The 25,652-nt window shown below is 36.9% G+C and overlaps 1 protein-coding gene across 1 annotated transcript; it reads left to right on the top strand.

Annotated features, from left to right (window-relative positions):
- Nucleotides 1-575: 575 nt before the first annotated feature.
- ptpn6 (protein tyrosine phosphatase, non-receptor type 6) lies at nt 576-25,541 on the top strand. The gene is made up of 16 exons (XM_014468681.2): nt 576-1,067; nt 1,447-1,472; nt 2,513-2,635; nt 3,737-3,931; nt 11,966-12,149; nt 15,568-15,684; nt 15,851-15,979; nt 18,209-18,305; nt 18,400-18,479; nt 18,563-18,709; nt 19,606-19,737; nt 20,326-20,480; nt 21,869-21,936; nt 22,033-22,184; nt 22,393-22,457; nt 25,127-25,541. The coding sequence occupies exons 2-16, from the start codon at nt 1,465-1,467 to the stop codon at nt 25,221-25,223; spliced, it is 1,749 nt and encodes a 582-aa protein (XP_014324167.2). The 5' UTR covers nt 576-1,067; nt 1,447-1,464; the 3' UTR covers nt 25,224-25,541.
- The last annotated feature ends 111 nt before the right edge of the window (nt 25,542-25,652 follow it).

The following is a 25,652-nucleotide window of genomic DNA, read 5'->3' as shown; positions in this document are numbered from 1 at the left end:
GTTGCAACGCTCAGAGCATTGACCAAACAATCGGGGGAAACATCGTTGTTGTCACTCTGCGGCTGCGACAACTCAACCAGAATGAGCGCTGCACGTGTGTGTGTGTGTGTGTGTTTGGAGGAGGGACAAAAAGTCAGAGCAGCTTTTATAACTGTTGCAGAGCACTACAGTGAAATGAGAGGAATAAAATGCAAGCAGTCGGCGTTAACCACGACGACACCTGCAGGGCTGCATGTGTGCTAAAATGTGCTAGCGCGCGTTGGGGGCAGGGAGGAGCGCTCTGTGCTTTATGTGTTTTCCTCCACAATTTCTCACTCTGAAAGCCCTAAAGTTGGCTCTGAGGAACTGGTTCAACGTTCATGTGGATGGAAACAATTAGTGGATTAAATGCAGACTGTTTGTTTGTGATGCTTTAGGAGGAAGCCTTTCTTTAATTCTTTACAAAATGTCTAATTTTGATGAAATGTTTACTACTGCAAATACTTCAGCAGCTCAAACACACCCACACAGGCGCACTTTGCAGAGGGGGGGAAGGTCAGATCGCAAATGAGGAAGTGCTCAGTGACTCTGACCTTTGTGTGTTACATGCACACACAGTCAAACACACCTGGAAGTAAAGGAAAAACGGCAGCAGTGGCAGACAGGTGGGAAGGTTGAGACACAAAGAAGCGCGGACCACGTCAGAGTTTTTTCACATCTGAACTTCTGTGAAGCACGATGGAGTAGCTGGTGGATCCACCAGTGAATGGATCTGCACAGGAAACTCCAGTGATGGAGCCGAAAGCTTCTCTGCTCTCAGATTCGATGAGGTCTCGTTGTGGTCGTCATTAAGAAACACGAAGAAACAAGAGCGAGAAGAAGAAAAAAAAGAAAAAAGCTGCGTCTCTATCTGCTGGAGGAATTCCGGCCTGTCAGCTATTTTTGTTCCTGTCTTGCTTTCACTATTTTGTGAAAGGAGACGTAAAAAGGAAGGAAGAGAGCGAACGACGCAGAAGGGGGAAGAGACAGACGTATACTGTGTGAACGTCCCGGCGAGTGACAGTTGTTTTCAGGAGCAGCTGAGAAGAGTAAGTGTTTACCTGCTTTTTGGTTGGCGCTGGGTCGAGGTAGGAAGAGGTCAGACTGCAGGAAGGTGCTGAGAGGAGGAACATTTATTAGTGTCTTGTGAATGTGATGCAATAAAGTGAGAGATGGATGCGATAGTTCTGATGTTAGATGGAAAGACGTTCGTGCCAGTCGTCTGGTTAGTGTCTGAGAGCAGATGTGTAAGAAAGAGAGAACTCATCATGTGTTAAAGTGCACAAAGAGAGAGGAAGTAGCTAAAAAGTTAGTCTTTACTCGTGTTTTTGTGAGATTAAGGATCTTAAAGGAAAGAGAAAAGGCTTGTGCTTTTGAGTTTGCACGTGTTGCACAGGTACAAGTGACTCTTGTTCTCTCTCGTCCCAGAAAAAGTGAGGAGACAACATGGTTCGGTGAGTCAAAGCCTGTGCCGGACTCTGTAACGCTCCGTTAGTCATCTCTGGTCGTGTCTCTTTTGTGTTTGCTTGATGACAACTTCTCTGTTTCCATTCCTCCTTCTCTTGTCTTTCGCCAGACGTTCGCCGACTCTGCTCTGTTCCTCTATCATGTGATTTCTCAAGCCTTGTGTGTGAAACAGTCTCTGCTTTAGACAAAAAGGAAGCTTTAAAGTTTAAAATCTGTCTGTGTATCCTCAAGATTCGAGCTCTTTGAATCTCTTGTTTCTGTGTAAAAGACCATTTTAAAGTTTAAATTGTGTAATCTGTGCTTTAATGGTGCTGTTAAACGCAGAATAAAGCTGGATTATATGATGCATTAAGTAAAAAAAAAAAAAAAAAAAAAAATTCAGGAATCAATATCTCTTTAAAAAGTGAGCAAAACAGGCAAACGGTAGTTGGTTAAAATGTTACCTGACCCCAAATTAAGTCGGCAACCCGGTTGATTTTCATTCAAATCACAAACACTTTAAATGAAGTTTTTGATTAAAAAACAACATATTTTTATGCTGCATTTTGCATGTCTCTGAGCTCAGCCCAGACTTCTGGGTTACGGGTGCGAGATGTGAGGTCTAGCGACTAGCCGTAACTTCATCTTTCATAACATAATTCAGTGAAGCTGCTGATGTAATTTGCATGTTGAAAATGTTTCATAATCAAAAGTATTTCTGATTCAGAATTGGCAGAAAGAATAAAACATTTTCTCTACAATGAGGATGTTTCTGTTGGAGTTGATGCTGAATGAAGAGCAAAATAGCAAAACACAAAATGTGATTATAATAACTTAGTCTATTCAAAGCATTGTTTTTAGTTTTAGTTTTAGTTCATGTTCAAAAAGCGACCAAGCCGTTCATGTTATTTAATCTCTGTCTTGTGGTATAATAGCGCTGAGAGTCATGGTTGTTTAAAGGTGAACCTCTTCGTTCTTATCAGAGACAAATACTCTTTTCTTTTCTTTTTTTTTACTTTCTGTCTCTGCTTCACTGCATGTGATGCAGGTGGTTCCACAGAGACATCACTGGTCTGCAGGCCGAGGAGATCCTGAAGTCTCGAGGCATCCATGGCAGCTTTCTGGCTCGACCCAGCAAGAAAAATGTCGGCGATTTCTCCCTGTCCGTCAGGTAATAACTGGACTTATTGAGCTCCGCCGCTCTCCTGTGGATCCTGACTTTACGTTCGCAGCGGCTTTATTTACTTCCTAATTTCCTCTGTAGACTGTAAATGTCCCTGAATGCAACAAAGGTGGAAATATTTAATGACTGTGTGGACGTCATGTGCCAGAGAGAGGCTAAAAATAAAATTCTTTGCGCTACAGGTTACTAAAAGGGAAAACTATTACTGATACATCTGCTGACTGCATATCAGACGTTGTGAAACCTTTGCCCTTTAGACTCAGCTAGGTTTCACTGATCGTAAAAACATCCTCTGTTTTAGAGGTTTTCCGTCTTGACAGGAGATTCATTAATGCGCCTTTCGCTGCTTCAGACACATTTCACCTTAGAAAGGTTGTTGGAGGCTTCCTAGAGGCGCCAGGAATAAGCTGGGCCATTCAGTAACAACGTTGTCGTTGGTTTAATTATTTGGGACTTTTTGCATATTGAGGAGAGATGAAATAAATGACCACATCTAGAAATACATGCACACTTTGCATTTTAAAGTGGAAAACCTGTCAGCAGGATGAATATTTAAGCCAATGATTTCTGCAAAGTTAGTGGGAAAATGCTGCTTATTTGGATTCCTAACATACATTTTCACCAATTGGTATTACAGATCAATAAAATTTATAACTCTGATTGTAACTAGATGATAAATTGGAATTAACTGGATCTTAAAAATATAACGTGTTATATACTGTATATACTTATAACATGGGGAGATGTATTTTTAAAAGTGAAATAATCTTCCAGTAGAACTATTGCTTTTTGATCAATATTAAGGAATTATTCACTTAAAGTAATCTCCTATATTTTGTGAAAATCTACTTGTAAGCTAGTTTTGTCTTATTTCAGGTGAACTAAGATGTTTGCAGTAGAAACTAGACCAAATATTTGGTCAAATTTGTGTTTTTGCAATTTTGTGAAGTGTCTTGACAATCAGCTTTTACTACTTAAACATATTAATCCAGTTTTATCTGATGTGAAAAATGCCTGGTGAGCTGGAAAACCTTTCTCACTTTCCTTTCCTCTAGGCATTTTGTTTTTTGACTGGTTTTCTTTCTTCAGGGTGAGTGAACAGGTCACCCACATCCGCATCCAAAACACAGGAGACTACTACGACCTGTACGGAGGGGAGAAGTTCGCCACCCTGTCGGAGCTGGTGGAGTATTACACTGCAGAGAACGGCATCCTTCAGGACAAAGACGGGACGATCATCGAGCTCAAATATCCTGTGAACTGCTCCGACCCGACCACAGAAAGGTCTGACCAACCGTATATATTCCATATACATAAGAATAAGCTTTCACAAGGCATAATTCTGTATGGGAATTGTTCATTCATGGATCTCATCTAGGGATGCACCAATCTGCCCTTTTCACTTCCAATACCAATACCGATATCTGAGGTTTATTGTCAGCTGATACCAATACAATACAGAAAAACATTGTTGACTTACTGAATTACATTTTTATTTGATAACTCTGCACCAGTACAGCACACTGAAACACACCAGTAACTTTACTAGCTAAATGGGGGGAAAAAATTATTTGTCAGTGCATTTAGGAGTAAAACAGCCAAAGTAAAATAAATAATAAAGAAGCTGAAACTGACAAAAACAAAATGTTCTAAATATTGGCTAGTTTGGTCAAACATGTTAAAAATAAACTGCAATAAATCTTTAAAATGGCTCAGAAAGTGAAATTATGAATTCTAAATATAATGTAAAATAAACATCAAACATAATGTCTCTCAGTAGCTTTAAGTACAGCTAAACTGACTTAAAGCATTTCCCTTTTTAAACACAGATTTAAATGTACTGAATTACAATTTTTTTGATAACTTTGAGTAGATCTGCCGTTATGGATGTCATTGATATCCGATCTAGAATATTTTTCAATATCGGGACCAATACAGATATTAATATCGAATTAGTGCATCTCTGATCTCATCTTCCTTTTGAACATATTTGATAAGTTTGGTCATAAATGCAGCATTTCCTGACTGTTCTGAACTTTTGTAGTGTGTTTTTAAGCACAGCTGGCTTCATATGTGGTACTTTTTTCAAAAACAACGATGAGTTACTGTGCAAAACGTTTAATATTTTTTATTCAGAGCAGTCGAACGTTGTTGTTAGAGGATTTTTAGGAGCTGAAATGGGGCAAAGAATGTAAATCTTGTGGTTGCGGCTCAGTAAAATTGGTCCGGTGGTGTCCGTGATGTCCAGCGCCTGCAGCAGGAGTCGGTGTTTGACTCATTTTGTCTGTCGGCCTTTTTGGTGGGGTCTCCACCTTCACTTTCAGGTTAGCTGAGATGACATTTGGTTAGGTGGTTGGGCTAAAAATAGCTCGCTGTGACCAGCTACATTTCCTCCAGCAGCCGTTATGTTGCAAGAACAAAAAGCGTCATTTGTCTGTTTCTTTAATGTTCATTCAGTTTTTTCCTCCGGGGCATAAGCTCTCATTTAAGGAAATTTGAGGTGTTGCAGCATCTTTGTTGATCACAGTGTGAGTCAGTAATAAAACGCCCACCTTTAAGAGCTGCAGCGCATTTATTCCTACATTTGGTTCTGTTTTCTGGATTAGAAGAAACAAGATAAAACGCGTCATGGTAACAAGTTTAGCTGGATGATAAATTGACGCAGAAGTTATTGTGATAAGCGATAATATTGTTGTTTTTAATTTTTAAGTAATGTAATGGTAAAGGCATAATAATAAAGCAAGAACACATTCTCAAAGATCAATGAAATTTTAAATCTAATCAATATTTAACACTGGAACTGCAAGATGTTTTAAATAAATAAACACAACAACAAATAAAATGAATTATTAAATGTCTTTAAACAAAATAGTCATTCAGAAAAAGGGATAATTGACCAAACTGAAGACTTTTTATCAACCAGTTTTTAGTAGAAAAAGAGAAAATTACAAATCATGCCAGGGTAAATTATTGAGTTCATTTTGATTTATCAATGCGATTAACTGATTTATTGCTTATTGCAACAGGTGCAACTCAATAAATTTGAATGTTATCAAAAAAAATAGATTATTTCATAAACTCAATTCAAAATTGAACGCAGATTGATGTATTGAAAGTGTTTTTATCTGTTAATGTTGTTGATTATGGGCTGCTGCTCTTAAAAAAAATTTAATTTACTGAAAATTTTTAAATAAAAATAACATTTTTCATTTGAAATTTTGGCATGAATTACTGCATCAGTGCAGCGCACCATGGAGACGATCAGGTTTCTTTAATAATCTGGATTATTGTTCTGGTACCTCTCCTTTCTCTCTTGGCTCAAAGATTATCGGTTTGGTCGAGGTCGGGTCAGTTTTTGGTACCGTTGGCGGCGTGGGGCAGGTCCTGCTGGGAAATGAAATCAGATCTCCATAAAACCTTTTAGCAGAAGGAAGTACAAAGTGCTCTGAAATTTCCTGGTAGATGTCGACTGTGAACCTCAGAAACCACACTGGACTAGAACCAGCAGATGACATCGCAACCCAAATCATCTCTGACTGTGAAAACTTAAATTCTAGAAACATTTGCCACTCCTCTTCACTTGCAGACATGAAATTCAAACTAAAGTTTCATCTGAAAGCAGGTCTTTGGACGTCTGAACAGCAGGCCAGTTATTTATCTCTGCAGCCCAGATAAAACGTTCCTGATGTCTTTAGTAATGTAACGTAGCTCATCTTCTGGAAACATCCATTGTAATCCTCCATGCACTTTTTTCTACCTCATTTTTTCCTTCCACTAACTTCCCCACAATTGGCGAGAACATAAAATCTCTGATGAAAATCCTTTTTGTTTATTGTTTTGATGTCATTTTCTAACTACATTTTCATTAACTCTAAACCACAATCATCAAATACACACTTTAAATCTCACTGTGTGTGAGACATATTTATCTATATATGAGTTTATTATAGCAGAATTACGTAAATAAATGTATTTTCAATGATATTCTAATTTATAAAGATGTACTTGTATTTCAAAACAAGTGCATCGTTTTATCTGTACTTGTTTTATCTGCTTTTTCGCTTCTGTGAAATAGATGGAAAAGATTTGATCTGAGAAGTTCTTCCAAAGTCTAAATTAGATCTGAATTTATTTTTTCATGCTGTCCTACAGCAGGAATCACTTTTTTTTAAGATCGTCAGAATGATGTATTATCTTTTAAATTCTAAAACAAATTAAAAATTTAAATCTTGGGTGATTATTCCTCCAAAATATCTACATTTGCTCAACATGTTTTTCTACTTTCAGTTCCACATGATTTAGTTATATTTTTTGCAGGATTAAAAAAAAGATTTTCAGTAAGAACTTGTTTTAGATCTACAGTATGTAGATCCGCTTTTTCATATTTTCTTGCATTTCTGCTAACTTTAATGACATTTTAAAGGTTTCTACTAAAAGAAAAATCCCTCAAGATTAATAAAATGCTTCCATCTAAAATATAAATATAAATTTGACATTTTGACAGCTACATCTGGCTTCATTTTTTCATCTCAGGACGAATCACAAACTTGATTTCGCGACCAGTTGAGGAAACTTGTCTGTCGGTTATTGCGTTTTTGGGAAATGTGATCATCTTTGTGACGTCTTTGTTTGACGTCACAAACAAACACGTGAAAAAAAGAAGAAAAAAAATTGTCATAAATCTGACTTTTAATTTTTGGGTTCTAGTTTTAGTTCCTTTGTGAAAACTTCGTCACTGATGGTGAAATATTAGTCTTAAGTGACAATAAACAAAATACATTTTTGAGTCAGAACTGGTTGGAGCAGCTGAAGGAAATGGAAATGAAGAAACTAGTGCATCTAATTTGTTCAAGAAAGCAGGAATCTTTCTGTTTTTAGGTTAAATTGCAGCTAAAATATTAGTTAGTTATTCTAAATAACTAGGGCACTAATGTCTTACAGGTGAAATTCTTTACTATTTTTTATTGATACATTGAATTAATTGTATTTTATCTACCTTTTTATACATTTTGCATACAATTAATCTACAGAACAATGGGAATTATGAGCAAAGGAAGTTACAATGAGACAGAAATTTATTTCTTCGTTTGCTTACCGCCCACAAGCTTCTATTTGTTTTTTATTTTACGTTTTACCATCGTTATTACGAGTGATAGGAAATATCATCATCCCAACAATAAAAGTTGCAATAAATTGTCTTTAAAATGTTGCTGTTACAAAAATATGTTATTATTTTAAGTATGCTGCAAAATGCTGCAGTTGCTGCAGTGCTAAGGCCAGTTTTCCTAGGAAGCTGTTTTCTGAAATTAACTTTAGTGATTTTCTTTAGCTTGCAGTTTTATATTTAAATTGAACAAAGCAAATTGTGAAAACATATTTCTTTTCTTAAATATACACCAAAGTCTTTCTTTGGTTGATTTGGTTAAATAATTTTTAAATTGTACATTAAGTTTTTAGTTTATTCAGTCTGTATTTAGTTTATATGGCAGATTAAAGATGAAATCCTTGATAAAATCATCATTATTGAAAAGGACTGTGACTGAGCTGTGAAAATATATGCATTTTTTTTCACTTTAACAGGAGATTTCACAAGAATTTGAGTAGCCAAAGAAAGCAATAATATTTTAATTTAACTTTCTATAACATATTCAGGTTATGTGTTGTTGTGATTTTGAATTAATTTACCAGTTTCTGCAAGACATTAAAAAGTCTTAAATTATGTTTTTTTTAATTTTCAGGGCGTTTATGACCCTAAACTTTCCAATCAAAGTCCTTGGTGGCGTCCAAAATTTGCACATTAGTTTGTTCTTTGCTATTTCTTAAATACTGTAGTTCTTAGTGATGAAATATTTGTGTTACAACTCTTTAGCAAAACTACAGTAGGAATTTAAAGCTAGATGTCTATCTTCAACCAACCAATTTGTCTTGAAAATAGAGCATTTTTATCAAGGTTTGGCATAAAATCAAGAATTTCAGTAGTTGACTCAAACCCATCTGTAATAACCGAGATGTTTGAAAGTGTTGACCCATCTTAAGTTGAACTGAAACAGGGTTATACAATAAGATTGTCAAGTAGTGCCATTTATTCCGTTTTTTCATTATCGGAAAAACTCTCATTAGCGCCTGTTGCTAAATATAGTCTCTAGATGATAGATAATTCACGTCTGCATGCATGAAAGACAATTCTTCCTGCTGCCGTGGCGCCTTATTGAAACGCTCTGCAACCTTAATTCAACCAGGAGAAAACTCCTTGAGGTCAAAGATCTCTTTTAGAGAGTTAATTTTAATGCATTTTTAGTTAAAGTTTGCACCAATATTTGCGTTTTTTGCACAGCATGCACATAAATCGATGACATCGCAGCTGGAGGTGGAGGTTTTCCGTCCAGCTGCAAACACTGAGCTGCTCTGATGAAGCATGCTGATGTCCAGCTTAGTCCGAGTGAAGGACTCTAGTGTCTGCTGCATTTTGTGAGAATCAACTTCGAGCTGGAAGCTGTGCCCTCTAACCGCCCCACCCCTCCTCATCCTTCTCTGTCTCTTTCTGACAGTTGTCTAACTTCCCTTTTGTTTCTGCGGTTGGAAACTTTAAGTTTTGACACTTTTGAAAGCAATGGCCAGACCCCGCTTGCTTGCCTTCCTCTATTGCACACTCCATCATGTTCTTGCTTACTCGCTATCTTCCTCATCTAACGCAAACTCTCTGTTGTTTCAGAACAGTGTGCCTGCGTGCATCTCCTCATGTTACCTTGCAGTGTGCTTGTCCTGACATAATTTCCCAGAAAAAAATGTGAACTCATTAAGAAAGATTTGACTTTGGTCACTAAAATAAGAGGTCTGCATCAGGCTAGTTTGTAACTTCTGCAAAACTGCATGAGAAGACTTTTGTTGGAGCGTTGCTTGCGGTTCTTGAATCTTATTTCATCTGGAAGAATTTTCCAAGCAGAAAAAGCAAAAAAAAAACAACTTGAAGCTTGCACAGAATTAAGTAGAAAACGAGAAGCAGCTTAATTTACTGCAGAAGGTAGATAAAGGGAGGGGCATTAGTGGATGTAACATATCGAAAGGGGGCAGGCTAAAAATACTCTGTCCTGTTCAGCCACGAAATCTGTCATCAGAAATTTTCCGACCGCAATGCAGGAAGTTTAGAAAAAGAAATCGAGAACTGTGCCTAAAATTAAGTCAGACTCAAGCTGCATTTGTACATTCATGCACTCAAAAATACACGGCACAGTTGTGGACAAAAATAAATCCAACCTGGTTATAGCAGCAGCACATGCTGTTTTAATTCAGATGCTCCTTTTTCTTAATTGAGTTTACAAGTGCTTCAGATTTACAGTGTTGTACTCAGTTCTTAATGCAATGACCCACATCACTGCAGAGCCTTGAACGCACCGATGGCTGACCTTAGCACAAGAGTCACACTCTCTACTTTTTCTCACCTATGAGTCTGTGGGAGGCCGGGACAATGACAACTTGTTGGTTTCTCATACAGCAAATCTAAAAAATAATAATCAAAAACAGTTCTCACAGAAAGTTTGCAGAATAAAAGTACATGCAGGAGTCAGAGCGCGCATATCACTAATCTGTCCAGTCTACAGTCTCACCCTGTTAGTATTTATCTTGCATAACCTCTCAGGAAACTAGAAATATAATGTAATTTCACTGTTGAGCGTGTGGAAATGTTATTTATACAACTGACTTTGTGAAACAAAGAATGTGGTTTACCTTGCCTGCAAAAGAAACAGATGAAATATCCTGCCCTCAAAGAACACAGCTAAGCTTGAAAGTCAGTACACCCTCAATCAGTTCCAGGGTGTTCCTGGATTATGTAACCTTTGCCAGGTTCTAAAATAATTTACATCTGACAACTAGCACACAAAACAACATGCTGTGCATTGTGAAAGCTAAGATGAAGCTAAATTAAAGCACATCCCAATGCAAAACATGTGCAAAAATACCTAAAACCTCACATTTACATTCTTACATTTCTCCTTTACCATTTTTTATTTGTGCTGAGTGTCTAAAATAAGCAAAACAGATGGTAAAGTCAGTTTCTTTTAAAAAGAAAGAGACACTTTAGGTACCTCATCAGTATCAGTTCACAACTTTCTTTATTACTGTAAAGTAATTTCAGCTTTATTATTCATTTATTAAATTCATTTAATGTTGTAAAAAACGGTGAACAGATTTTTATCAGTTTGCATCAAACCTACTTGACATTTATTTTGAGGTAAAGCCAACTTGCTTAACCTAAAATAATTTTATTTCCTTTAAACACTGAACAAGAACATCAACACTTGTGTAAAGTAAAAGCTCACAAAAAGCTAAAGAAGCGGGGAAATAAAAATAGATGTGCCTTCACATAAGCATAGAACATCACTGAGCAGAAGTTCCCCATGCAGGAGCCGTAAGTTTGGACTCGAGCAAAGAATTTACACTCAGATACCACGTCAGGTCTCAGATGGTGTCGGTAAGATTTTGTTAGTGTGGACTTGTGGTGCAGCAGAGGAAATCAAGCTGTTCTGAGAAATTTCACTCTGGTACAAAAACAATTATGTTTAGCGGTGCAAGATTTCAGGTCACATTTTGATTAAGGATTGTTCTTCGTTGATTTCCTCTGAAGGTCAAAGAGGCATATATTTATGCCTCTTTGACATTAATGAACTACCCACCCCCGTCTTTATAAAGCTTTAGATTCTGAAGGATCAAATTTATTCAAACAACTCCCTTCAGGAAGTTGTTTTAATAAATGTGTTACCATGGTTACTGGGAGGGTAATCACAAAAGTAATGTCCTAAAACTCACTTCCTCAGGCGCTTATTAGTCAGTTTGTCCTTGTGGAAGTTTGCAATTGGTTTCTAACTTTTAAAATGTTGTTAGAGTTGTTAGTGCTAACCCCCTGCACCACCACAGCACGCCCCACGTTTGGAGGCCTTAGTCCTCGACGCGGACGTCGTGGGTTCGTATCCCGGTCCCGGCGACCTTTGCCGCATGTCTTCCCCCCTTTCCTCACCCTCCTTCCTGTCTGCCTACTGTTGCAAAAATACGAGCCAATAGCGCCGCAAAAACTCTTCAGAGAAAAAAAATATATATATATATTTTGTTATACGTAGTTAAACTTTCTTTGTTAAAATGCTGACTTTTTTAGATGACTAATTTTGAAGCCAGTGAAATTCACGGGTGTTTTCTCATCTTGACCAGAGCTGCTGTAGCTTTTGTCTTCTCAGGATGAGGGCGTGAAACTTTTCCACAAGCACGTCTAATTTACCGCAGAGATTTTAAATATGAATCATGAGTGTGCCTCTGCCTCCCCCTCAGGTGGTACCATGGTCACCTGTCCGGCTCAAACGCAGAGAAGCTGCTCACCGCCCGAGACGAGCCGGGCACCTTCCTGGTCAGAGAGTCGCTGTCCAAACCCGGAGACTTCGTCCTCTCTGTTCTGACTGATGAAGTAACCAAAAACGGATCGAAGAGGGTCTCTCACATCAAGATAATGTGCCAGGTGTGTGTCTTTTTTTTCCTCTCCGGTGACTAAACAGAAATAGGAGGGCGTAGAACCGACTCACATCATGCAACAATACTGAGGGTTATTCCCAGAGTTGTGCAGTGAGGGCTAAAATAAAATTTCATTTCCCTGTCTTATGCAATGACAGACTTTTGTTCCTAATTCAACTGTCAGGTGTTGACCATCTGTTCTCTGTGGCTGCTAAAGTATTAAAAATAATTTTCTCTAAAAAGGCAAGAAAAGGGAACCGTTTCCTGGCCTCATTATGTGTTGAATTCTACATAAGCAGCTGTTTACTATTTAGTCATTGAGAAGGAGTTTGTAAATAAAACTCTCCTCCTTTCCTAAGTCATCATCTGCTGTTTCGTTTTTATTTTAAGTTCACTGAATTTGCTGCTTAGCCTATTTAAATGGAAGCTATTGTTCCTGTGCAGTGCTAAGGGGGAAAAGATCTCTTAAGGCTCTTAAAGGTGTTTTTTAATAAGCTTGCAGCTCAGATCAGGTGCAGTTTCGCCGGTTCATCGCGCTCTAATCCTCTGAGTTTGCTTCTGTTAAAAGCAACAGATGAATGTGGCAACATGCATTAACAGGGAATTGCCAAAGTATTCACACCTGTAAAACTTTTTCACAGTTTTTCATGCAATAGCCACAAACTTCAATGTGTTTTATTTGGATTTTCTGTTTCACACCAACGCAAAGTTGGTGTGAAACGACGATGCATAATCGTGTCGTGGAAAGAAAAAGATGCAATGTTTTATAATGTTTTTTAACAATTACCTGAAAAGTGTGGTGTGCATTTTTATTCCGCTGTTTTTTGGACTTTTTGTCCTCAACCAGCTTTTCACTCCGGCAGACTGAAATGTGTGTACATTTTTGTTTTCAAAATAGAGTTCAACTAAATTTTCACCTTAGATTCTCAATCAGATTTAAGTCTGGACTTTAACTAGGCTGTCTAATACTTCAGAATGCTACTTTCTAATAGAGGTGGGTGATACTGACTTAGTATTTTATAGCGATATTTTGTGTTATTATTGTGATAGCGGTAATTATTTATTTAGTATTTATTTTTGAGGTAATTGCATGGCTGTGACTGCATGTCAGCATCACAAACACAAATATTGTTCTTGAAAAACAGTCCTATTAGAAACGGTTTGCTCAGGATGCTTCTTACTTTAAAAGTGTGATTTACATTTCCAAACTACACACAGTAATTGCATAAATCATATTTTGGAATTTACTGATATTAATTGTTGCTCTTATGGAAGAATAGAAAAAATGGCAAACATGTCTGACATATACTTTTTAATTTACCATCAATGACGACATTAAATCTAAATTCTTATCATGATAGGACATTTTTCATAATAAATCATAAATTATGCCCATCGCTACTTTTTAAACTACCCACTGTTTGTGTAGAGCTGTGTGTTTAGATCTAGTCCGGTTTTCTTCCAGAATGGCCCTTCATGTAGCTCCATGCATTTCCACTTCTACTCACACCAGCTGAAGAAAAGTGTCCCCACAACATGATGCTGCCACCACTATGCTTCATCATGTTATGTGTGGGGCTGTTGTAAACGAATATTTTAGTAATTGTGTAATCTATCGATTATTCTTGCGATTAATCGAGTAATCGGATAAAAAAAAGATAAACTAAAGCATTGGTAAATCTAACATAACAGCAGTATTACTATCGCATGTCAACATCAGTCCAATTTTTTACAGTTGAGCTTCCCTAACAATAACTTTTCTGTAGTTTAGAAAATTAACCTGTAACAATAATACCTCACTTTCTTAGTTAACCTGAAGAAAAGTTGTACGAAAATCTGAAATTATATTCAATTTAATAATAAAGAGGCAGGCTCACAAATACTAAAAATGTCTATACTTCAGCTTTTCGTTTCTGTATTCATCTTCAGTCAATTTAATAGACGAACTCTCACCTTGTCCAGATATTTATAGCTTCTGTGTTCATGTTAGCGTCAGGATTTCACACCTTCGTTCATCACACACAGAAACTCATATGTTGTGTGTCGCCATTATGAGCTCCTCCACCCATTTGTTGAGACCGGGATGATATGAAATAAAAATTTTTTTAACATTTAGCTTTCGTCAACAACTTAGGCAGAAGTGAGAGCGCAGCGCAATGCAAGTAATAACCCTGCCGGAAAACGGTGCGCTAAATAATAAAATATAATTTAACGAAGCTTCGAGGCAGATAAATTTGACTCGAGAAATTTTAATAATTGAGGTACTCAAATCACTCGAGGAATCGTTTCAGCGCTAATTATGTGCAATGTCATTTTTGCATGTCAGACAGAACGTTCCGTTTTGGTCTCTTCTGACCACAGAACTTTCTTCTACGTGTTTGTTGTGTCCCCTGCATGGCTTGTGGTAACGACCAGATTCTCCTGTCGGAGCTTCGGGTCTCTGCAGCCATTTATATGAGATTCAGATTCAAATCATTATTTTTGTCCCAATGGGCAATTCATTTTACAGCAAGTCACAACAAAAACACACCAACAATTAATATTTGGGTAGAGGGCAAAGTATTAATTAAAAACTCAAAACTTGTTGATAAAGGTCCTGGCAAGAGCAATAAATAAACACAATAAATAGATGATACTGAAAAATGTTTATACATGTGGCCATGTCTTGGTAGGTTTGCTGTTTTTAGATTACTGGCTATTTTATGCCTTTACAGAACAGTTGTTTACATCACTGGTGTAACTTTTAAAGGCATTTGACTGCACTGGATCTTAATTTAGGGTTACTGTGCCCTAATAAATATGCATGGTGCATTTTTTAAAGTTTTATTTGTGTGAAAAAAAAGTTTTAAATTATGTATTTTCTCCACTTACTACTTGTATGCTACTTTTTGTTCTTTTGCATAAAATCTTTATTAAATACAACAAAGTTAAAAAAAATATTAAACTACAAAACTATAGCAGGCATTGAGGAATGGCAGTACTGATCCCTATTAGTAGGAATTTATTTTATTTATTTACAACCAACTAATTTCTCTTGAAAATGTTGCATTTTTTACAAGGTTTGGCATAAAATCTGAATTTTTAGTAGTTGACTCAAACAAACCCTTCTGTAATAATTGATGAAATCTCTAGTTTGAAGGTGTTAAAGTGTCTGAAATTGAGCTTAACTAACTTTTTAAATAAATACAACAAAGTTTGAAAAAGTAAAGACTGTAGTTGTTAGTGAGTCAAATTTATGTCAAGTTTTACAGTTCTATGACTGTAGGTCAAAAATACTCCTTGCAAAATTTATTTAACTTTAATTATTTGATATCTTAATTGTATGGCTTTTCTGTGAATCTTTTCTTCATCTTTATGAGGTTTATTTATTTAATGTTTGGTCAAGTACACATTAATGTTGGTGCAATTCTTTGTGATTTGTGCAGAATGACCGGTACACGGTCGGAGGCTCAGACTTGTTCGACACGCTGACAGATCTGGTGGATTTCTACAAGCGCAAAGGCATCGAGGAGATTTCTGGAAACTGGATCCATCTCAGACAGGTCTGACTTATTTATGAAACTGCAGTGAGTGTACAACTCAGCTCACAGCGTGGCCGCACAGATAGGAAAAATTAACTCACACATTTGCATTTGGCCTTTAAGGGGTGTGGTGTGGTGCTTTCATTAGCGTGTCTTTCATCTCGTGTCCTTTTTCTTCTTCCTGCAGCCCTATTTCTCCACCAGGGTGATCGCGTCCGACATCGACAGCCGAGTGAAGCAGTTGGACCTCACCTCAGACAAGCCGCTCGAGGGCGAAGGGGAAAAGAGCAAAGCTGGCTTCTGGGAAGAATTCGATGTGAGATTAATCTGGTCTTAGTCATATTTACATCAACGATTTGGTGTTTTTTTGTTGTTTCTTTAACGGGTGAAACACGGGAACATCCTGAAGTGGGCCAAATTAAAATAAACACCGGTCGCCTTTTCAGAAACTTTCCATCAGCGTTTCTACTTTCACTTCATTATTACGGGGCAGAAACTAGGGCAGACATTGTGTGTGACTCTTTTGTGGGGGCAATAAACAAAATTAGCCTCATTTTTTTCACTTTTACAACCTTAACGGGCTTACGACGACACACGATGTCAGCAAGTTATGATCAGAATAAACGGCAGGGTTTGTAAGATGAGTGACATCTTTTTTATAACTGATTTAACTGAACGTATTTTTAGCAAATGAACTCACTGTTGCATACTAATCATGGCTATTCTGATCTGTGAGCATTACCAGACTTAAACCTAATTACGTTTATGAAGCATAAACTCTGAGAAAAGCAACAAGAGTTCACAACTGGGAAACTAGAATAAGAATGTTTCACCGACCACATGTCAGTTAGATACGGAGGAAACATTCTGACACATTAGTCAAATAAGACTTCATTTAGATACATAAGGTTTAGATGTAAACTGCCACATTTCACAGTTGCATCTTTTGACTTTTATATTTTAGATGATATCAGCTTCCTCTTATTTCTTCATCCTTTGCTTCAGAGTTTTGTAATCTTTCAAGGTGTCTGGTGAATTTTTCTCTACACTCTGAAAGTATTTCTGGCAGGTTTTTCACCCATTTTATGATTATTTTAGACTTGGGTTTTTGTTGCTAAGCTCCTTAGCTCAAGTTCACAACAAGAACAACTAAACAAAAATCCTTAAATGTTAGTTTTGGTACCTTTGTTCCTAGCAGCCTGTCACAAAGACTTTGTCCTTTTCTGCAATAACATTCAGGGCTAAAACTGGGCAGTTTTTGCCAGAACAGTGATGAAAAAAAGAAATCATCGTTCAAATCCCATGTCAAAAGTTTACAGGAATTTTTAATGTTTCATAAGATCACCTCTTTCAGATGCTGTTTGTCTGCTGTAAGGTTTCTGGCCTCACACTTCTTCTTTTGTCTTCTTCTTGTTAAATTTCCTCTTTTTTTGACACTATCATGGATGTTACAGTTTTTTTTCTGTAACATCCAAAAACAAAAATCTGCCTCAAATGCTGGAGAAGCTGAAGAAACCAAATAGAGACCTAAGGGACACGGGATTATTTCGGCCTTATCAGACCAACATTTAAGCTGAAATGAGTAATTTAAACAAAAATATATGTTTGTTGGATGATTCAGGTAAATGTGACACTGCATGAGAGTTGGTAACAGAGTTTGATTAACAAAAAATGTATATATATTTTTAAAAAGTCAGATTTTATGTTGGTTTTTATTGGTGAGAAACTGCAAGTTTCTCTCATATTTTTCTTAAATAGTTTTATTCAACTATAAGCAGAAGTTTAGAGTTTTCATTTTTATATTTCATATATATTTTATATTGTTATTTACATTGTTATATGTAAATAACATATAACAATGTTTATTTAGAAATAAATTTTATTTATTTCTAAATAAAATATTACAAACCTGGACAACTGTCAAAGGAGGCTTCATCCGTTGCCTTGAACATGTGTTTAAAATCACTTAGCGTAATTAAGAAACACATAATGTGCCTGCTAAAATTAGCAAACTACCGTCCTCTTCAGGTTACTGCATAAATATCATTATTGTATTATTGTAGTAGTAGAGATAACATCCATAACTCTCACTTGGGGAAAAATAATGGCAGTAATTAGTGAACATGCTGAATGTGTTATAAAATATTAAGAATAACAAATTTATTGTTGTTTTTATTAAATAATAGTTTATGTTAATGTAAACAAGCTGTAAATACTGTAAATACTTTTATTATTATTGTAATAATATTTTATTTTACTTAAAGAAATACTTTATTGTAAAATGTTGCCCAGGCTAATTGTGAAGCAGCATAAACTAGAAATAATCCATATTAGTGAATGTAGGTTAATCCCTTCCATCCCGCCCATTTTATTCCACTGGCTTAAAATCTGGTGGCTTTAATGTAAAGCTGTGTCTTAATTGGTCAAATAAGAATATGTGTCTTTGTTGTATTTCTTTTTTTTGTGTAAATCATACCTGGTTAATGTTAAGTTTTCATATGTAACGTGGTTGTGTGACTCAGCAGTCGTCTTCTTGTGCTGACAGGCTCTCCAGAAGATGGAGGCGAAGGTGAAGAAGAGCAGAGAGGAAGGTCAAAGACCAGAGAACAAGAGCAAAAACAGATACAAGAACATTCTTCCATGTGAGTTTGATTCTGTAAATAAGATCCACGCATTCTTGCTGCTAAATGAGACCAATTACGCCATTTCCTCACTCCGTTTGTTTTCTCTCACAAGTCAACGACACCAGAGTCATCCTGCAGAACGCCGATCCCAACGTTCTCGGCTCAGATTACATAAACGCCAACTATGTGAAAGTAAGTCCCTGCAAACTCGAAGGCAAATGGCACCGGGCTCGTTGGGTTGTTTGTGTTGTTGATTCTCTGATCCGTCTTTGCAGGACAAACTCTGGGAGGCCGGAGGACCAAAAGTTTACATCGCCACCCAGGGTTGCCTAGCAACAACTGTGAATGACTTCTGGCAAATGGTGTGGCAAGAGAAAACGCATGTGATCGTCATGACGACGCGAGAGGTTGAGAAAGGCCGGGTGGGTATCAAAGCCTCAAAAAATATTCTTGTCATTAGGCATCATTAAAAACATTTGAACTGATAAAAATAAATTATTAGGATTAATTAGAAATAAACGTTGTTATAGTTTAGATATTAATGGAGTGTCTGAGAGAAAACCATGAATACAGTGTTCTGTAGCAGTAATCACACTCCTTAGGATTTTCTACATTTTGTCATTTTCTTCTGGCAAAATGATAAAGGGGGAAAACCTCCTTTACTCTGATGCCTCTGAATAAAATCCAGTGCAATCAATCTGTTTCACCAGCTACTTCATTATTAAACATTGTGCAGTTTAGTCTCAGCATAAACAAAGCTACTTTGAGATGACCTCACTTGTTTATATTGTAAAACGTAGCAAACACATGGAACACCACATCACCTTGAATATCCCACAGTGAAACATGGTAGTGGCAGCAGCATGCTGTGTGGCTATTTTCCTTCAGCAGAAACTGAGTAGGTAATCAGAGTTGATGGGAAAAATGGATGGATGGACAATACAGTCGCTAAACATACAACCAGGGCACAAATTAAATTCAGAATCAAAATTTGTAGACTTGAAAATTAGGGGAATGAGGTTAAACAAAAATGCATGCCACACTTTTCAGATTTTATTTGTAAGAAAAATCCAAGTGTGATTTCTTTTCTATTTCACAGTTAAACCCTTTGTGATAGTTTGCTATTTGAAAGCCCAATAAAATACACAGAAGTTTGAGTTGGAAAAAAGTTCTAGGGTAGTTAATTGTTTTGTGAGTGAAAAAGAGAAAGGTGCTAAAATATAATAATTGTCATAAAATCTTTGTGACAACCTTCTAAAGTGCAGGAAAAAGCAAATAAAACATTGATAAACGTGTTTGTTCTCTTTAATGTTTGCAGAATAAATGTGTGCCGTACTGGCCTGATTGTCAAGAACCAAAGGACGTCGGCGCCTACGTGGTTTCCTTCGAGTCCGAGTTGGAAGCTACGGATTACAAAGTCCGACTTTTGCATATTGCTCCTGTGGACCAGGTATTTTGTATTTGTTTTTATTTTTTTAAAAGTGGTTTGTAAAAACAAATCATGCAAGTAACGAGTACAACACACGTGCAAAATAATTAGATTACTGCTACTTTTCTGTTTGAAAATGAGGAGGAAGAAGTGAACATTTGTTCAATCCTAATTTAATTAAATATATCACCTACCAACTCAATAATTAAAAGCATATTGTGGTGTCCATATGCCTGTTAAATTTCTATGTCCTAAAGAACCGACAAATAAGTTATATTATATAAAACAAGATAATTACAAACTGACAAGAAAATTTACTGACCCATAATAATAACAGTAATAATGAGAACTAGACCTACAGCGTCAGAATATTTACCAACTCTTTGCCAATGTACACCAAATAATATACTTCATAATCCGAGTTACATAACACATAAAAAAACTAATGATGTTAATAATGATGGTAGAATAACAACGATAATCTACTATTAATGGTAAAAGTAGCAGAAGGAATGAACTTTTAACTTTCAAACCTTTTCTGCACATTTATGTGAATTTATCTTTAGTTTTTTTTAAATATTCTGACTTTCTTCTTTGTTTTATTCCCAGCCCAAGCTCTCCCGTCCCATTTGGCACTACCAGTACCTCAGCTGGCCGGACCACGGCGTCCCCCAGCAGCCGGGCGGAGTCCTCAGCTTCCTCACACAAGTCAACGCTAAACAGGCTGAATACTCTGAGGCCGGCCCCATGATCATCCACTGCAGGTACTCACCGGCTAAACCCATGAAGTGTAGCGTGGCGTCATGTTCTGTTGCAAAGCACATGCTTCATAATCCTGCGCAAACAGGTAATACTTTAAGACTAAAAGGAACAGGATTACGATTGGTACAGCTATAGGTCTTGGAGTTTGTTTTCTATAGGATTTGAGTCCAGTTTCATTTTGCAGCACAGAAAAAATGTGTTTATTGAAAGAATTGCCTTAGAATTAGGGCTGCACAATATTAGGAAAACATGCAGCAATTCTGGTGAATTTTGCATTAACACTATGACTTGGAATAAATAAAGGCTAGTCATGTTTTTCTGCTTTAAATTCACAGCAGATATAAATCCCGGATTAGGAGACGTCTGTCCAGCTACTGGGAAACTTTATTGTATTCATTTAATCAACAGCATGCAGATTTTATTGATAAAGGTGTCGTGTACAGAAAAGCTAAAGAAACCGTAAAAATTTTACAGTAGGCTTACTCACAGCTGAAAAGTTGATCTGCAAAGCAACAAAATGAGCAACGCAGAGATACCCAAAGTTGGGAAAACTTAAAACCGTATGGTGCGTTCACATCAAGCGCGTTTTGAGCGTCAGGCGCTTTTGGTAAACATTCAAAGTCTTAAGTGGAGTCGAGGTCAAGTTGAGGGCGCGTTTCATGTGACTAGTGCAGTTCAGCGCAATTTGAAGAGTTTGGAGCGTTTGACACGTCCAACACATCCGACGTACCTGACAAATAGGCTGGCAACGAACAACAACGGCTAGAACGATTTTGACTCATCAGAGGCGTCTGCTGTGTCAAAATCACCTCCACATTTACTTTAAATGTAAACCTGACGCACAAAACGCTAGGTGTAGAGCAAAATGTCAAGTGTCTGGATTCCAAGTGCATCAGAAGAGTTTTTTATGCACGCAACGCATTTGGTGTGAACACACCGTTAGGCTTGAAATGCTGAGTTTAATCTGTTAAAATATTTATCAGTGACTCCTGATCAAAACATTTTAACTAATTGATATATCCAAACACCTCTAACTTTATTTGTTGTAATCAAGTGGTAGTCATAGCACAGGGTTCCTTTGCAGTCTGGAAAAAATGTTTAGCTAATGTATTTCCCTGAATAGATGTATAATACTCCGCATTTACACTTACACTTTAAAAATACTCTAACAAGATGAGAGAACTATTTAGATAAATCTAAATTCACCTACATGCATTCCAGTTTGATTATTACCTCAAGCTCATATCAGCTACTGCTAAAAGGTTATCTATCAGACTGATATTTCTGACAGCTTGTCATCTAATCAGATAAAATATGGATTTTCATTTTCTCCTCAGTTGCTTTCACATTTCATTCAGTATTTTTTTTTTCTCTCTGTAAATCTGTGCAGTGCTGGAATCGGTCGGACGGGTACCATCGTGGTGATTGATATGATCCTCGAGACTATTGATACTCTAGGTAAAAAAAAAAAGAAAAACAGTGGAAATAATCTTTGATTCTGTTTATTTGTTTTGTCTCACTGTCTTCCTGACTGTCGTCCTGGTTTCACTGCAGGTCTGGACTGCGACATAGACATCCCCAAATACATACAGATGGTGCGAGAGCAGCGCTCTGGCATGGTGCAGACCGAGGCTCAGTATAAATTCATCTACCTGGCTGTGTCCGAGTACATACAGACCACTAAGGCCAAAGAGAGCGCCTCAAAGGTGAGACAGCTGGATAGAAGAGTGATATCCTCTACGTGAGCTGACTGGTTCACTGCCAGCAGAGCGATACGCAATCAGAAGAGCTGAACGTCGACCCACTGAGACAAAACAACCGACCACAGATTCAGAAGCCGTGGTGCGGCCTCTCTGTGTTTGAGTAATTCTGTAACAGACGTGTGTGAAACACCCATGTTTGTCTCTTCCTCAGGAAACGGAGACCGAGTATGGAAATCTGCAGCTCAAACACCAGCCAGCCAGCAGGAAGGTGTCAAAGTGAGTGAAGCAAATGGCTTTAAAACATTCACACCAGTCCTCTAAATGTCACACTGCCATGCCGTTTTATTTAAAAAAACGTGACAGAGTGTGTTTAGGCTGAGGTTTGCTGCTGGTGGGAGGAGCTGAGCTGCAGACTGTGTGGGGGGAACAGCAGGGGAGACCTGCAGCTGGACTTTGATATGATCTTTTCTTCTTTTTAAAACCCACAGTGCAGCAGTTTTCAGTGCCAGTCACACTGCTTGTAATAAGAGGAGGAGAAAACAATCCTTTTAAAACCTTAAAGGGATTTATTACTCAGAATTTACGATTTGCACGATTTTTTTACTTGCATTATGATTTCAACTGCTCTTAAAAAACTGCTCACTCGTTATTTGGCACTAAGTTAAGTCGCAATCAACATCTATCATCCACCAACAAAACCAGAGCTCCAGCACATTTGGTCAACTGGTTTCACAGCTGTATGCGCTGTACAATGGCTGCTGGAAAAGATTTTTCAGTCTTTATCTTCTAACAACTCCTCATTTTTAACATAGCCACCCATTACGCTGCTGCAGATGCATCATAGTCACTAATGTTACCTTTTTCGTTGATATTCTTCATCCAGAAACTGGGGCAGTGCTAATTTTGATCGCTATGGTAAAACATGCAGTCAGTACTTTTACTTCCTCCTGCCTGTAGCTGCTGTTTCTCTGTGAACTGTGAGAACCAAAGTTAAAACAATCGGCATCAGTTTACAATCGAGCTAAAACTCTGACACCCGTCATTCTTGAATGGATTCAGATCTTTCTCACGGCGCCGTCGCTTCATAATGCTGCTTTTCATTAGACAAGTCACCCTTGCTCCTCTGTGCCCAGTTTTTTTTGTTTTTAGAGCGCGAGTAGTGTGTTTAAACACATGACTCAATGGTTATTGTGTTGCTTCATTTTTATGTCAAGAGAAGAAGGACCAACTGTTTTTGTTGCGTGCAAAAGAAGGTTTCCAACTTAAATTAGCTTAAATGTGTCATTTTCAGTTATAGAAACATTAATGTGAATCATTAAATTATTATTATTATTGTTATAAATGCAATTGACAGTTTCAAAGGTGTAGAATAATTTTATTACCTGTTCTGCAGTTCTGGTCAGATGCTAACATCATATTCTGTATACATAACTTAGGCCTTTAAAGCTGCATGTAACTTTTATAAAAAAAAAAAAAAAAGTTTCCAGACATACTACTTAATTTATCTTAATGAATCAAGATTTGGACATTGAGCTGTTAATTATTTAACCATTATCAAGTTAACGGAGATTTGGCCAAGAGGCAAACTGTTGTTAATTTGTGGGGAAGTTACATAGTTTTTTCCATAACTTCACCAACTTTAGGTCATTTAAAACTACCACAATAGCCAGAAAAACCCAAAACGCTGAATAAAAGATGTCTTCAAGACAACAGTTTATTTGACCTTGAAAGTGTTGATTTTGGAGAAAAGCCTTTTTTCTTTATCTGTACTGTTTAGTCTATGGGTGAGATAAAACAGTTGTTACTGCGAACGCTTTCATTAAGCCTCGATGCTTCTGGATCATTCCTGAACATTTTATTGCATCAGAGGGTTTGGGATGGATGGTTGGTACTTGGACACATGCGGGTCTAAGTACCGGCAGGAACATAATTTAATATTCAATATCATTAGGACAGGCTAACTAGAAAACGCTAACTTTAACTAAATTTATTGACCGTATTTAAAAGAGCCAGGACCCGACCGGTCCAACTTACTTCCCCTTACTTCGAAAATATCTTTGATGAATTCAAACTTGCGATCCCAGTTTTTAACAAAGCTAATTGAACTTGTATACTCTATTAGTTTCGTCATAGAAAGAATATGGGTTAAACTAACAATTTAAAGGCCAAAATTAATATAATTTAATTAATTATAATTAATTAAAAGCAGTTTTATTATCTACTATAGGTTGCATTTTTAGAGCTCTAATGGTGTTAAAAAAGCTGCTGAATGTTTTTATTATTATTATTTTACAAGTCTGAATTTTTTTTCTGTTTTTTCATACAAAGATGCAGAGAAACGTTTGTACAACTGGCCTCTTTATATCAGCATTCATGCATTAAGGACTCAGATTTGAAACAAATGCAGATAAAACACCACACATTCAGTTATTAGTTATCAGTTTTTAAGTGTAGGAACCAGAACTTTAAACAGATTATTGTTTATAAAAATTTTTGGGAACATTTAAATTTTTTAATTCTTTTTTTATTTTTTAGAGATTGATTATATCTATTGATGAGTCGAAGTGAAATGGGGGCTTGATGGGTGACAAACAAGATTCCTCACTGTACAAATAATCTTGTACAGCAAGGTGTCTGTTTAACATGGTGTCTGTTTAACATGGTGTCTGTTAAACAAACAGAGACCATGTTTGTTTGTTCAATTGACTGAAAAGGGTTTTGTGACCTCTGAGCAGCTTAGTTATTCATAAACAAGTGAGCAAAGTTCCAATTATCCAATTATAAACACACACTACACCCACACTGACCCAGTTGGGGCTCCCAGTACTTGGCCGGCAGATTTTCTTTTTTTCATGGATGGTTTGCTGTTTTGTTTTGTTGGCATTCTCCAGCTCCTCTCTTTCAAACATCTCAAGAAATCAACATTTGGTTTTGTGTTTTCCCAGGAACAAGGACGACGTCTATGAGAATCTGTCGAAAGGAAAGAAAGATACGAAAAAATCAAAGTCTGAAAAGAAAACGGGATCGGTGAAGAAAAAATAGACGACACGGGAGCAAGGTTTCTTAGTGTCATATTTATGCAGGCATGTTTTTTGTTAAGGAAGTGGAGTCCACTGAATTTAAATTAACTGTTAAATGATATTTCATAAAGCAAGTGAATGGTTGGATTATGTTTGTCGAAAATAAAAGCAGAATAAGTGAAACGCTGCACCAGGAATAACGTTTGTTTATAAAACTCCTTGTGATGTAATGGGGACCCGTATAAAGGGTCACCTTTTATCATTTACTGTTCAGTTTCTAATGCTGGAGTTTACAAACGAATGTAAAGAAAATAAAAAATAAATTCAGAAAAACCTCAAATATTTGGAGTTTCAATTATGTTTATGCGCAGGTTTTTAAAGTCCCACCATGGCACTGCAGTCAGGCTGAGTTGTACAGTGAACTCTGAAACACAGCGACTCGTCTTGTTTT

This window comes from Xiphophorus maculatus, chromosome 3 (assembly GCF_002775205.1).
Source record: "Xiphophorus maculatus strain JP 163 A chromosome 3, X_maculatus-5.0-male, whole genome shotgun sequence".
Classification (NCBI taxonomy): Eukaryota; Metazoa; Chordata; class Actinopteri; order Cyprinodontiformes; family Poeciliidae; genus Xiphophorus; species Xiphophorus maculatus.
This window is presented reverse-complemented; position numbering and strand designations above follow the sequence as displayed.

Coding starts and splice junctions, on each gene's coding strand:
- ptpn6 (XM_014468681.2), top strand. Junction 3,932..11,965: donor TCCGACCCGACCACAGAAAG/GTCTGACCAACC, acceptor CCTCCCCCTCAG/GTGGTACCATGGTCACCTGT. Junction 22,185..22,392: donor CCAAAGAGAGCGCCTCAAAG/GTGAGACAGCTG, acceptor TCTCTTCCTCAG/GAAACGGAGACCGAGTATGG.